At 35.2% G+C, this 14321-nt stretch overlaps 1 protein-coding gene across 1 annotated transcript; it reads left to right on the forward strand.

Moving 5' to 3' along the window:
• Nucleotides 1–969: 969 nt before the first annotated feature.
• On the forward strand, nt 970–8510 carry LOC133529313 (uncharacterized). The gene is made up of 3 exons (XM_061867009.1): nt 970–3726; nt 5299–5499; nt 6627–8510. Exons 1-3 carry the CDS (start codon nt 3439–3441, stop codon nt 6786–6788), a joined length of 651 nt encoding a protein of 216 aa, XP_061722993.1. The 5' UTR covers nt 970–3438; the 3' UTR covers nt 6789–8510.
• The last annotated feature ends 5811 nt before the right edge of the window (nt 8511–14321 follow it).

The raw sequence follows: 14321 nt of genomic DNA on the forward strand, positions 1-14321 counted from the left end.
TGAAAACATTACACGATTAAATTAAAAATAGATTAAAGCCAGAATGACAAGGGACAGATCCAGGCACTTATGTATTTGGTTGGTTAGACAATAAATGTTTTAGGTACCCGAAAATGTAAAACAAATGTGGGGGTACGGTCAAAAAGTCAAGTCGAGCCAAGCGAAGCGCAAGGGCACTATCTATCTTTTCTCGAAGCTCTTTGTCGTTTCTTGACCCCTCATAGCTTAGGTTTGGACCTACGTATCAGATAAACAAAATTCTCGTGATATGATCAATATTATTATTTATTTATTCATGAACAATATAATAATTGTATTTGAATATAACTACTTATTAAAATTCCTTAAATCTTAGTTCTAAATCTACTAATTATGTAATCTAACATGCAGAACAATATCAGACGTATTTATCTAAATTAATTACCATTGACTATAATTACGTAGGCAAATAACTAAAGTAGGTTTCAGTAATAGTAAACTTATTAAACATATAAAATTTCATAGCTCTTATACTTTACATTTTATTCTCTCTTCCTCCTCGCGTTTGTCCCGGCATTTTGCCACGGCTCATGGGAGCCTGGGGTCCGCTTGGCAACGAATCCCGAGAATTGGCGTAGGTACTAGTTTTTACGAAAGCGACTGCCATCTGACCTTCCAACCCAGAGGGTTAACTAGGCCTTATTGGGATTAGTCCGGTTTCCTCACGATGTTTTCCTTCACCGAAAAATGACTGGTAAATATCAAATGATATTTCGTACATAAGTTCCGAAAAACTCATTGGTACAAGCCGGGTTTGAACCCGCGACCTCCGGTTTGCAAATCGCACGCTCTTACCGCTAGGCCACCAGCGCTTCACATACTTTAGATTTTATTGATATCTAAAAAACCCGATTTCGTCACTGACTCACTCATGAAAATTCTAGGGTACTTCCTGAAGTCCTAGAAAGCTGTAATTTGGTATGTAATCTAATATTAGTATATAAACATTAAAAAATATCATTAGCTATTACTGCATACTGTTTTACAAAAGTTCATGTTCTTATTTGTATCACAATTTAAATGTCATTATAAAAATGTGCTGTTGAAATAAATGGTCCGTTGACGAAAAATAATGATCATGATTTTCTACTAGCGTTATTTTTTATTCATAGACCAATAATCATGTAGATACTCGTAGGGAGGTTCTCATATTTATTATCAAGCTATGTACGCCAAATACAGTCCTCCTGGTACATGGGACATGGGAGAAAATTGTAAAAAGTGACATTTGATGACGTGGAACTGCTGATGATGATCAGAATGGTACTCTTCAACGACGCATAGTACACGTTTGGCGATTTGTCCTCTTCGCTGTGTTTGTTAAGCAAATTAGATTTTCAAGACAATTTTTTGTCAAGTTCGAGTTCTGACGATGGGGTACATGAGGACTCGAGGGAACTCCTCAAATGTTAAAGGCATATATATAGTGATCTTAGTAGTTTCATTACCAAATCAAGTATTTAAATTTGATGAAGTGGAACTGCTGATGATGAACAGAACGGAACTCTTCAATGATGCATAGTTCACGTTTGGCAATTTGTTCTCTTTGCCAGTTAGGTTTTCAAGGCACATTTTTATATTTCTATCCTATTTAGTTTTTTTAATAATTATCTGGTGTTTTATGCATGGTTTGAAATAATTTATCTTAAATACAGTCGAATATCCTATTGTAGGTGTCTTACCAGTCAACCATAGGGCAAATCTGAAATGTGTCAAGGTGGGTGCAGTGGCAAAAAAAAAACATGTTACCTCCTTTTCTACATAATTAGGCGTAGGACGCTGTCTTTTTAATTTCATTGTATGAAATCTCAAATCAACAATAATCGTTTTTTCACCGGTCTCCCTCAATGAAGTCGGTTTTTTTTCTTAAAAATTACTAAATATATAGGCCAATTCCAACAACATAATGTGATACTGATCTAACATGGATCTGACATCATTTCAATATGAGATGATGAAATCTCATTTAGAGGACCTGCTACCTAATTCAACCTTCAACCAAAAGCGTCACTTTGGACACTGACAGATCAGTATCATATTGGAATGAGATCTAATAACTAAACTTCGAATTGACCTGATAATGTAGTCCCTAAATGACATCATTAAGTATGAACTTACGTATCACTGAATCACATAATTATTAGTTTTATGGATTTATCTTTTTTCAGTGGCCCCACCAATATATGTAAATGACATCTATTAGATGCCACTAATGATTGTTCGTGATCACCAAATACGATACCCGTTATCCTCAATTTTCATTTGATTGCCAACTGGAAGCCTAACAAGCTGAAAATAACTTGTAACAATATGTTATACGGTTCTATAAAGGTTTATTTCATGAATTTTTTTATTTGCATATATTTTACAATTATTTTTCTACAATTTGTAGGCGTTGATGGGGTGAGTATTTTTAAATTTCTTGAGGTTTAACTTGATTTAAATACTTATTTTATTAAATGCTCTAACTTAACAAACCGATCTTTCTGTTACTGAACCGAAACGGTTACTGAACGGTTTTATACAAAAGGCGTGAAATTCTTAATTTGCATGGAGATCGATTATTTTCGACCATACCGGTATTTTCCAAATTTGGCGCCTTTTTTATTGATAAAACTAGCTTAACAGAGTATATGAATTGATTCAAGCAGTACTTCATACAAAGTTAGTTCAATGAAATATATTCGATACCTACCCTAGTTTAACATTCGTACTAATTACGCGAAAAATCTGGTTGTAATTTAGACATTTTTTCTGTGCACTATGGTACTTATTACAACAACATTTTCGCCGATATTAGTACGACTATAAACTAGGTTATGGAATATACTTAAAATATTATTTCATAATATAGAATTAAAATGTAATTTCATTTTAATTTGATATAAAATATTATTATACGTATGGGTATCCCAAAATTTGGAGTTTTCAGAAAAATGTTGGTTATTTGGACTCAGAATCACGTGGATAATCTATTAAAATAAAGAAAAAAGTGTCTCCAGTTTTTCATGCAAATTTTGGGTGTCAAGTTTTATACTGGGCTATATGAAACTAAAAAATAATAATTCAGAAACTCTTTTTAAATCGATAGTTCACGTAAATTTGAATAGAAATATCTCTAAAATGTAAATAATAACAAAAGAATAATAATAATAAAATATTCAAGCAAAAGCGTACTTTCATGTTTAATACTGGCAATGAACTTGCAACTTCTCTATGCTCTGATATTTCGGGTGTCCATAAGCGATTCGTTGGCATGTTTGAGTTATATATATCATAAAAAATCTATGTCATTTCAGTTTCAATTAGTCCCAATTAAATAAATAAATGTTTACGATTTTTAATATATTTTTCCCGTAAAATTTCATGTAATATTTTCAAATCTAGAAACTTCGAATAATGCAAGAAGGAGCCGTGTTGAAATATTCGAACCCAGTGTACATAACTGGGGTACAAATATTCACGGTGCGGCGTCGACGGAACGATCCCTACCTCACGAACATTACTGGCACTATACACGCTCCTTTTGGCAACAACGTTACGGTTAGTACAAGAAAGAACTGTAGCTTTACCACGACTGCCTTTAGCGGTGTCAAACTGACATATTCTCTGCGTAACTTACCTTCTATACATCTCCCTCGCACTAATAGACTGCGGGCCGGGAGCATATATCGCCAGTCTTCGCCTGTTTAGATACTGTTTTAAATAGAAAAAAACGTCAGCCGGTTGTATCGCGGTGGAAAGACCATCAGCTATTCACATGTGAAAAATACGCGCCTTACCACTTTATGTTCGCAAAGTATGCGTAATGTGTAAATTGCGTAATCCGTTTATTTGAAACGCCTGATGGAATGCTACATGTAAAGTTTCATGATTTTGTTTTAATATCATAAAAAGGTAAAGCTCTTATTTTTTACATGTTCATACGACCAGCTGACGTTCTTACCACCGCGATACAACCGGCGGACGATTTTTTTAAGTAACAATAGCATCTGAACTATCATCTGACAAAGTATCAAACGGGAGGCGATGACTACATTTTGTTTACGTGTGTCGGTGGCTGCCATTCTTGAACCCACCAACGGAGCGGCAGCTGACGTCCACGAGGGTTCATCACTATACGAGTTTTCGCCCGGGAGGCTCGCGGTCTATTACTCCACCATCTCTATTTCTTTCATACACAATTTTAGTTAGCTATTATATACAAGTGCAGAAAATAGGAAAAATGAGTGGTAATAAATTAAAATACGACCGGAGAGAATGTTTTAAATCGACACGAGTTGCGAATTACCTATTCGCACGTGTATCGGACAACGTTTTACAGTACATAGCTACGTATGACGAAAATGTAAACGGTGTACTGTATAACGTTGTACAGTCAGCATCAATAGTAGCGGATGAAACAACGCACCAAAAGTATCTCATATTCCGGATAACTTTTCCAAATATAGATAAATCTTTAAAATTTACATTCAAAAGTATATCTTTTACCGTCTTCATTATTCTGCATATAGAACCACCACATTTTGTTAAGCTATTTCAGAATGGTAAATACTTTTGAAACCTTGTTTGATCCGCTACTTTTGATGCTGACTGTACAATACACGAAAAGGTAATTCGTAACTCGGGTCGATTCAAAAGACCACTCGTTACTCGTGACTCGTTAATTTATCGCCACTCGTTGCAAATTTCCTACTTTTCGAACTTGTATAGAATAGTACATTCGTACTATTCTATACCTATCATACACCATTTTACTTATATTTGAAGACACAGAATAAATAAATAAAAAAAGCGGCCAAGTGCGAGTCGGACTCACCCATGAAAGGTTCCGTACCATTTATGACGTATTAAAAAAAACTACTTACTAGATCTCGTTCAAACCAATTTTCGGTAGAAGTTTGCATGGTAATGTACATCATATATTTTTTTAGTTTTATCATTCTGTTATTTTAGAAGTTACAAGGGGGGGGGGGGGGACACATTTTACCACTTTGGAAGAGTCTCTCGTGCAAACTATTCAGTTTAGAAAAAATGATATTAGAAACCTCAATATCATTTTTGAAGACCTATCGTATGGCTTTGATGAAAAAAAAAAAATTTTGAGTTTCTTTTTCAAGTATGGGGAACCCCCAAAATTTATTGTTTTTTTGCTATTTTTGTATGAAAATCTTAATGTATAGTTCTTATAGTTACGGAAAAAAAATGGCTGTGACATAAACGGACAGACAGACGGACATGACGAATCTATAAGGGTTCCGTTTTTTGCCATTTGGCTACGGAACCCTAAAAAATTGCAAAACCCAAAGTAAACATATTTTTCAGGTAAAATTTTCATACTTGCTGCCAAGTGGCAACACCGTCGATTTCAGCACTCGAACTTGTGATGCCATTGATAAACCTTGGATGTACGAATTTGCAGCGACGTATTCTAATTTAACTGAATGCCCAGTTCAACCCGTAAGTATAATATAATATTTGTGCTAAATTGATGACTATATTTTATAATATTTCGGTAAATTCGGTAAAACCTTTAAACGAGCAATTCTTGTATGTATATTTATATATGTATATGTATATATGTATATATTTCGGGGATCTCAGAAACGGCTCTAACGATTTCGATGAAATTTGCTATATGGGAGTTTTCGGGGGTGAAAAATCGATCTAGCTAGGTTTTATCTCTGGGGAAACGCGCAATTTGAGTTTTTATAAGTTTTACGAGCAATGCTCGGTGTCCCAGATATTTACTCTAATACGAGGTGTACAGTCAGGATCAATTACGCAGCGGCTTACGTAAGTGAACAACTCGACAACGCCAAGCGAAGCGGTGCGGTGCGGGTGAATCGATGCTTTGATATCTCTACACCGTGTTTTTTTATTCCCGTTAATTTCAAGGGTGCATTCCTGAGCTTTAATTAAGTAACTTTCTCAAAGACACCGGTATTCTAATTTATTCCGTTTCGGAGATAATCAATAATTCATTTTTATCTTATAATATCCTTACGAGCGTATACACTTACCTTAGGGCCTGTTTAGTGTACATATACATTTGATATTAAACGTAAGTACTATCTCGGTTGATGTTCGAAATGACATTGATATGTCACAGTTTTCAATTGTTTGGTTGAATTAAATGTAATTAACGTGTTACAACAATGTTATATGCAACATTTTATTACTTTTTATATAAAAATAATAATATTAATTTTTTTTTATTAACTATGCCATTTCATTTTCGAAAACGTACTTACTCATACTCCGGAGTTACCGAAATTCAATAATAACACGGTGTAGATACTTCTACATCTACACCGTATTTTAATCCTACATGGGTAATCTCGTTGAAAAATGCAATTACGTCTCGTAATAAATAAAAAAACCAGGGCCTTAAATAAGTGTAACTTAAAAAGAATCATAATTAATGATTACACAGACAAATTCTATATCTAGTTTAATTTATCGCATATTGGATTTACACACTGTATATTTAAAAGTAATTTGCAACGAACAAAATAAATGCTTTATATAATACAAAATTTCAAATACTAAGTAACATTGCTAAAATTGCTATTTTTTGTTGTAAGGGCACATACCGCTACTATAACGTGGAAATCCCGCCGAAGAACTTCCCCCTACCCCTTCCCCCCGGTCTCAAGAAAGGGGATTCTGGCAACGTAAATGTTAAATTGCTGAGAAATGGAAAGGAATTAATTCTGGATTTATTTACCAAAGTCCGCGTGTATTAGCTGTTAATTTCATTATATAATGATATTTATCTCCAACGTAATTTGCACAGGACTGTAACTAAAATGGCCGCCAAAGTTGCGTCTTATATTATGCACTTCAAATGTATTGCTTTCTCTTTTTCTTACAAAGTTATTACTGTTGGAACACCTAACCCCAGTCTTCCCTACTGTAATATTCTTGACAGTACATATGGTGCTACTTTACCGCCCTAGTGCGGTAACTTGCATACGTGCGTATGCTGAAAATTTAAACGGCCATATGTACTGTAAAACCACAAAACATTTTGTGGTAAAACGTTGTACAATATACGTGCGAAAAGGTAATTCGCAACACGTGTGGATTTAAAACAATCCCTTCAGTCGTGTTAATTTATCGCCACTCGTTGCGAATTTCCTACTTTTCGCACTTGTATCGTCGTGTTGTATCTATTTCTGTTTCTATTTTTTAACGTGTGCAATAAAGTGTGTTTGAAATGAATTAATTTCTTTTATTGTTTGAATTAGTATCAAAATGATAGAATAGAACAAAGACGAGGGCTTAATTAACACCAGTTTTTAATTCCTGTACCACCCATGGCACACACAATGTTTTTCGTCACACATGATTTGAAGGTCTCTTTTTTTAGTTTATCGCAAATAGCTCGTAAATGGTAGCCCAGAGCGATAAATGTTCTGAAACATAAGTACCATACACATATTTTTTTAATAACAAAACATTTTAAACACTTTTCTGTGGGATCAATATTTAAAAAGATATTAGAGAGGGAAATTGAATTACAATGAATTCTTAGGTAGGTACTTTTTTCTTTTTTTGTGAATAATTTGTAAAGTATGATCCATAGCAATAACAATCTTATACATAAATAATTAACATAAAATTTCCTACAAACACTTTTCCCTATGATCAATATTTATAAAGCTATTAAAGCGGATAACTTGAATAATGTGTAGAATTGATTATAACTAACTTTCGCTCTTTAATATCTCATTAAATATTGATCCTAGCCAAAATGAATAAATAATATTTTTTGTAGAAATGGATAAGATTTCTATGACAATGTGCCACCGTTTACGAGTCATTTACGAAACACTTAAATAAGGGATCTGTAAATTGATTGTAATTAACTTTCTCCCTTTAATATCTTTTTATATATTGATCTTAGAGAAAAGTGTTTATATATTTTTTTTGTAGAAAATTTAATGTAGATTATTTATGTATGTTACGTATTATGTATTTACCTTTATTGTTAAGAGCCACTGTTTACGAGATAATTACGAAAAACTAAAAACGGACTTTAAAATTGATTATATTACTTTCCCACTTTAATATATTTTTAAATATTGATCCTAGCGAAAAATGTTTCACTTTTTTCATATAGTAAATTTTATTTAAAAAAATATGTATATTCTTTTTGCTTCACAAATTATTACGAAAAAGTTAAAAAAAGATCCTTAGAATTGATCATAACTAACTTTTCCTCTGTTATTAACTTTTTCAATATTGATCCATGCAAAAAGTGTAGGTACTAATCTTTTTTCTAAAAACTTTAGTAAATTATTCACGTTTAACATTTTTCTTGCTATTGGCCACAATTTAAGAGTTATTTACGAAAATATAGAACAATGGATCATAATATTGATTTTAGTTAACTTTCCCGCTTTAATCTTTTTTTTAATATTGATTGTAGCGAAAAAGTATACGGAATCTTTCTTGTAGGTAATTTTATGTAGATAGCGTATGCACAAATGGCGTTCAAAGTGATAGAGTTCAATTTTGCATAATTCTTGACACCCTTATGCCTTATAAAGTTTACTACAGACGAGACTTGAGTTTCGGTCGAAAAATATTTAATTATAACCTTAATTAAATATTTAATTACACAGTACATACATACATACCTAATATTAAATATTAGTAGACAGTACTTTATAAAAATCAATTTACTGCTATGGAAATAATATAGACCATTACTCCCTGAAAACATGGAGTAAGTTTACGAGCAAGTGTAACGAATAAAATATTATACGTATTTATTTAGGTAAATAAACTCGCAATACTGAGCATTACGCGTTGCGCGTTATATCCGTTCGAGATATGTCGGGGTAATGTGTTCCACTTCGTAATGTTGATATGTTCCGGAAAAATAGATAAGCGGGACTGGTTGCAAAAAAACTTCAATGAAATTTACGATTTATTCCCAAGGCTCGGAAAAACGCCCGTTATTTAGAAAACATTACCCTGTTCAAGATAAGAGAGACCACCAATGTCAACGATTATATAAATAAATAAATATATGGGGGCAATTTACGCAGATCGACCTAGCCCGAAACTAACCAAAGCTTGTACTATGGGTATGGGTACTAGGGGACGATATACGACGACGTCGAAAACACCCATGACTCACGAACAAATACCTTCTTACCTACCACAAGGGTAACGTAGTTTTTATTAATTTGACTATGCCATCTTACCTTTCAAATCAGAGGAAAGATTCTCCAATTCAGAGGAAGGTACCTAATGTATACCTAGATGATTGCTCTTCTCTAGTTGATTCTCTTCACCATAAGCGAATTAATTTTAATATAATTGTGCTTAAAGGATGACTCCGCCGGGCCGGGGCTGGGCCGGAGCTTCCGGCGCTTCGTTTTTTATGGAAAGCACCACGTCATAGAGAATGACGCGTTGGACGCCTCGGCCCGGGCTCGGCCCGTTCTAGCGTGAGTCGTCCTTAAAGCGTGTTGTTTCAAAATCTGTCCCTTACACAAATATGTCCTACCTATACAAAAATCTGCCATTCAATAAGATAAGAAATAGCCAAAACGCCATTTTTTATTCGAGAATGGCACGAAAAATAGTGTTCAAATAAAAAAAGAGTTTTCAATAGCCGATTGTCAAAGGGAATTGAAAACCCGTTTTATATTTGTAACATTCAAAATCAAACGAAGAGATAACGATTACATGAGGAGATCGATTCTATTTTACAATGTGTTTTGGTTTTGGTTCTATTTCACCATTCTTACGACTCCTCCAACTGCCATCGTCTCTTTTGACCTGTCCCAGAATCTAAAGCCAAAATAGAACAGCTACTCGTAATAGCCGAGCCGAATAGATTAGGTGAGACCAAAGCTGGCTTTGCCACCTCGACAGGATGGGTAATGATCGGGCAGTCAAAAGGGCTTACTTGGGATGAGTAACTAGACGCCGTCCTATTGGTCATCCTAAATATCGTTGGGCGGATAGAGTTCCGTGACCACGGCGTCAGCGAAAGCTGACGTGAATCCGCTCTGGACCGAGCAAAGTGGTGTGCTCTTGCATTGGAGGCCAAGACTCATTTTGGGTCATCGCGCCAGCCAAGTAAGCACACCAATCAGTGTGAGTTTACAAGGTCGTATCAAAATCATATCACAACTGAAACAAAACGTTAAATCGGAATTGGGCTCCAGGTCAAAATTGAAGAAATTTCCATGACTTTTTACAAGCTTTTATTTAACTTGCCCTGTTAAGTAGTATGTTAGTTAGTTATTTTGGGGTTGTGTGGGTCAAATTTTGGAAGTTAATTGGACCCGCTTTCCGATTTCCAATTGAGTTGAAATTTTGCGCATATATGTAAATCGGATGACAATAGAATATTATGTTGACATAGAGCTGATCTATTCACGCACATAGAGGCGGCCGTGGGGAGTCTATGATAAACAACGCAAACTATGTAATTGTGTTTGGGGTTGTTGTTAGAATTGTCTCGACGAGTATTAGTTGCCTATGGAAAAAAAGTACAGTCAACGATAAAAATACCAAAATTTTTTTTTCCAAAAACTTATTTTTTCTTAGTGAAATATCACGTAAAACCAAGTAGGTACTGACTGTCTTTGCACACCGTACACAAGGTAAGCTCCAAACATTATGTTTCGTTACATATGAAAGAAGGTGCGGAAATGTAGCCCAGAAAATTGCCTGAGGAAGAAAAATTGCCCAGAAAACGGGTATTTGCTTCGCCATTTCCATGGAGTGATATTCTATAACAATTTGTCTTGTCTTTTGTGTATCTTGCACCATAAATAGTGTTGGGATTGGAGTGTTAATGTAATTAATGTGTACTGATTATACTGATTCGAATCTATTCGACTAGTTTTCCGTTATCTTAGGTTGTTTGGCCAGAGGATCGAAAATTAAATATAGTTGATATACCTAGTCACGTAACTGTCGTAGCATCTGTTATTCGGAAACATTTTTATTTTCGTGTCGTGTTTGTTGGTGTACGATTTTTTTAGACGCTGGTGGCGTAGCGGTAACAACGTGCGACTTGTAATCCGGAGGTCGCGGGTTCAAACGCCGGCTTGTTCCAATAAATTTTTTGAAACTTATGTACAAAATATCATTTGGTATCTACCAGTCGCTTTTCGGTGAAGAAAAACATCGTGAGGCAACCGGACATTAGTCATTGCAATTACGCAATAAGACCTAGTTTGCCCTCGGGGTTGAAAGGTCAGATGGCTGTCGCTTTCGTAAACCCTAGTGCCTACGCCAATTCTCGGGATCAGTTGCCAAGCGGACCCCAGGCTCCCATCCTACGCTCACAACGCGAGGAAGAAGAATTTTGTTGATGTACGATTGTCATCATGTATGTAAAAAATACTAATCTTAATCTTAATTTTTAGGCATCTCCATTCCACGGGCGCGGGGGACTCTAGTTTTCATCACACTTGCTCGAAAAAGATCTTATTTCATGCAGGTCTGCTGAAGGACAAAGGCCTACATTGTTCCCGCGGGAGTTATGAATAAAAAAAAAGCTATAACTCCCTGGGGAGTTATGTCACTTATTCATACAAACCAAGTAGCATAAATGAGTTTTACTTTTAAAATACTTACTTTTAAATGACGTTTATAATTTAATTTTTTTGTTTATGTTTAAAATTATTTAATTTGATTAATTTAACAGCCGATTAAAATATTTTTTACATAATTTTCAGTCTTGGCTGAATGCCGAATAGGTCTGTGCCTTCGATGCCCCACCTGCTAAGAAATTACAAAATGGCGGACGAATGTTTGATATGTCACCGTATTTAAGAATTATTTTGCTTAAAATTTAGTTTTTTCTTCGCAACTGTGATTTTTTATTCGCAACATTGTGTGTAACTCCGGGGGTAAGAATATTGCAAACTCGGGTCTTTAATTCCCTCCAGCCTGCGGCTGCCGGAAATTACCACCCTCGTATCCAAAATTTCACTTACCCCCCGTTGCACAATGTACTATTATTTAGCTGTTTTTTTCGTCACCTGCAGTAATTTTTGGGGTGAATATATAGGTCATACTGAGCAACTTTTACTATGCGACCAATACCGAAAACACGAAAAAATTTACTCTTCCATACAAAATATCAACTTCAGACAGCCAAAATGTATGAAACAGCCATTTTTTTTCGCGATTTTGTGGTTGGTCCCACAGTAAAAGTTGCTCAGTATGACCTATAAATTACCCCACCCCGTAAATTATTGCAAGTGACAAAAAACACACTGTATCTATCATAATTGTTATTCTAATTTTATAGATTGCCCAAGATATAGCTTCCAGTCGCCAAAATAGCGATTCGGTAGCCATACGGCCCGATTCGAAGAATGAGATACGATTTAGATAAGTTCTCATTCAAATATCGTTTGTATGTCGTATAATTGACAGAAGCAGCTCGATTCGGGCAACAAAGTCACTTTGACGTTAGAAATATCGTAGATAGAATACTTACTGGGATCACAGCGGAATCGAAATAAACGTCAATTTTGACATGTCGTTTAGTTATCGATCTTTTAAAGATCTTTCCACGATCTTAAACGTGTGTTAATCATTCTTCGAATCGGGCCGCATGTCTTCTGTTACCGCGATAGTAAGTATTAGTAACTCATGTCATGAGATAAAACTATGGAAACGGATTACATCGCGTACTGCCAGCGTGTTCGTAGCGCTACGCTCATAGTCAATCCTAGCGCTTTCTCGTTTTCGTCTAAATCATTCTTTGAATCGGGCCGTTAGTTTCTGTCTGTCGCTGTCTTCTCAAATACGGCCCTGCGAACTGCGTCCCATCAAACTACACTCAAACTTAATCTACTTAAGAGACTTGTGTTATCTCTGAGCTAAACTTTCATCACACAGAATGTTCCCAAGTCGCAACCCCGTTGAATCTTTAATTACAGTAGGAGCCGGGACAGTAAATATAGAAGACACACAATTATCTTATCTTCGTTATAATCTGACAAATAATTTAAAAATTATTTTAAACTCCTATATTATCATACCCCGTAATCAATCCCACAAATCTGTAGCAAATGTACGTCAGGGTTGTCACTATGTACTAGGAATAAATAAAACACAATGTTATTTAAATCATCAAATATATATTTTAAATATGAACCTTTTTCTCTATTGTATATAGTCACTTGCTGTTTCCACTTCATATGGCTAGGTATAATATAATACCGTCGGACAGACTATACTAGAGCCTGCCTGCTACACATATGAGATGCCCGCGTAGCCAACGTCCCTACTAATTATTTTCCACTTTTTTTTAGCTTCATTTCCCTATTACTTTTTTGTGTAATATATATACATACGTTTATCCTATAAATTTTGTATGTATTTATATCCTCTACTTTCTGATACCTTGTTGTACATTGCTGCATTTGTCACCTTCTCACTCTCTCCTCTCATCTACGCACAAAGGTAAATGTACACGTTACAAAAAGCGCCATATATGGAAGTTATGAGATTATCATTTCTTTATATTTACTTGTCTCTGGTTCGGGCAAGTTTCCTAAGTAGGGTATCTTGATTTTATTTCTGGCTAAGCTGCTTAAAAAGGTGATTACGTAGCTTTTCACACGTCCAAGCCGCATACTCGCACGAGGTCTCAAGTTACAAGAGTTCGCTTAGAAATGAACTGTTAGCCTATAGGTGACTTGGTCCTTGGGAAGGAAGGCTCCTGGTAATGACTGAAACTAAGAAATATCTTCAAGTTTAAAAAAAGAGCCCTAATAAAGTAGGTTTCGATTCGACCTGGTTAAGACTGTAAGTAGAACATAGTTGGCAGAGAGTAGCGAACGACTGACAGTGGTAGAGATGTACCTGTATATATCTTCATTGTCTTCGATGACTGCGACCCTAAATAAACATTATGCACATTGTCTAGTGTGAGTCCTAATGTGACTGGCTAGGCCGAACTTGCTCTTAAATACTTAATTGCACGCGTGACAATAACGTTGGCCATCTGCGTTGAACGTGGACACGTAGGAGGGCTTAGGTTTCTCTCTCCGTAACTAGCGTTTTATGACCTGAGATGAGATGTACCTATAAGGAAGGCCTATATTTTCCAATGAATGCCTTTCATGGTCCTGACATGATCCTTTCTTAGCCTTTTTACTACCGTTAGGTACTAATAAAGTTAAAATGATTATACTTCAGTAGGAAACACAAGTCGTGTTTTTATGAAAATCATGCATAATACATCAAATGGATAATGCATGAGAGACAGGGCTGGATTAAATTAT

The sequence above is a fragment of the Cydia pomonella genome, chromosome 20, assembly GCF_033807575.1.
Source record: "Cydia pomonella isolate Wapato2018A chromosome 20, ilCydPomo1, whole genome shotgun sequence".
Lineage (NCBI taxonomy): Eukaryota > Metazoa > Arthropoda > Insecta > Lepidoptera > Tortricidae > Cydia > Cydia pomonella.

Coding starts and splice junctions, on each gene's coding strand:
- LOC133529313 (XM_061867009.1), top strand. CDS start 3,439: ATGCAAGAAGGAGCCGTGTTGAAATATTCGAACCCAGTGTACATAACT. Junction 3,727..5,298: donor TATATCGCCAGTCTTCGCCT/GTTTAGATACTG, acceptor CTATAAGGGTTC/CGTTTTTTGCCATTTGGCTA. Junction 5,500..6,626: donor CTGAATGCCCAGTTCAACCC/GTAAGTATAATA, acceptor TTTTGTTGTAAG/GGCACATACCGCTACTATAA.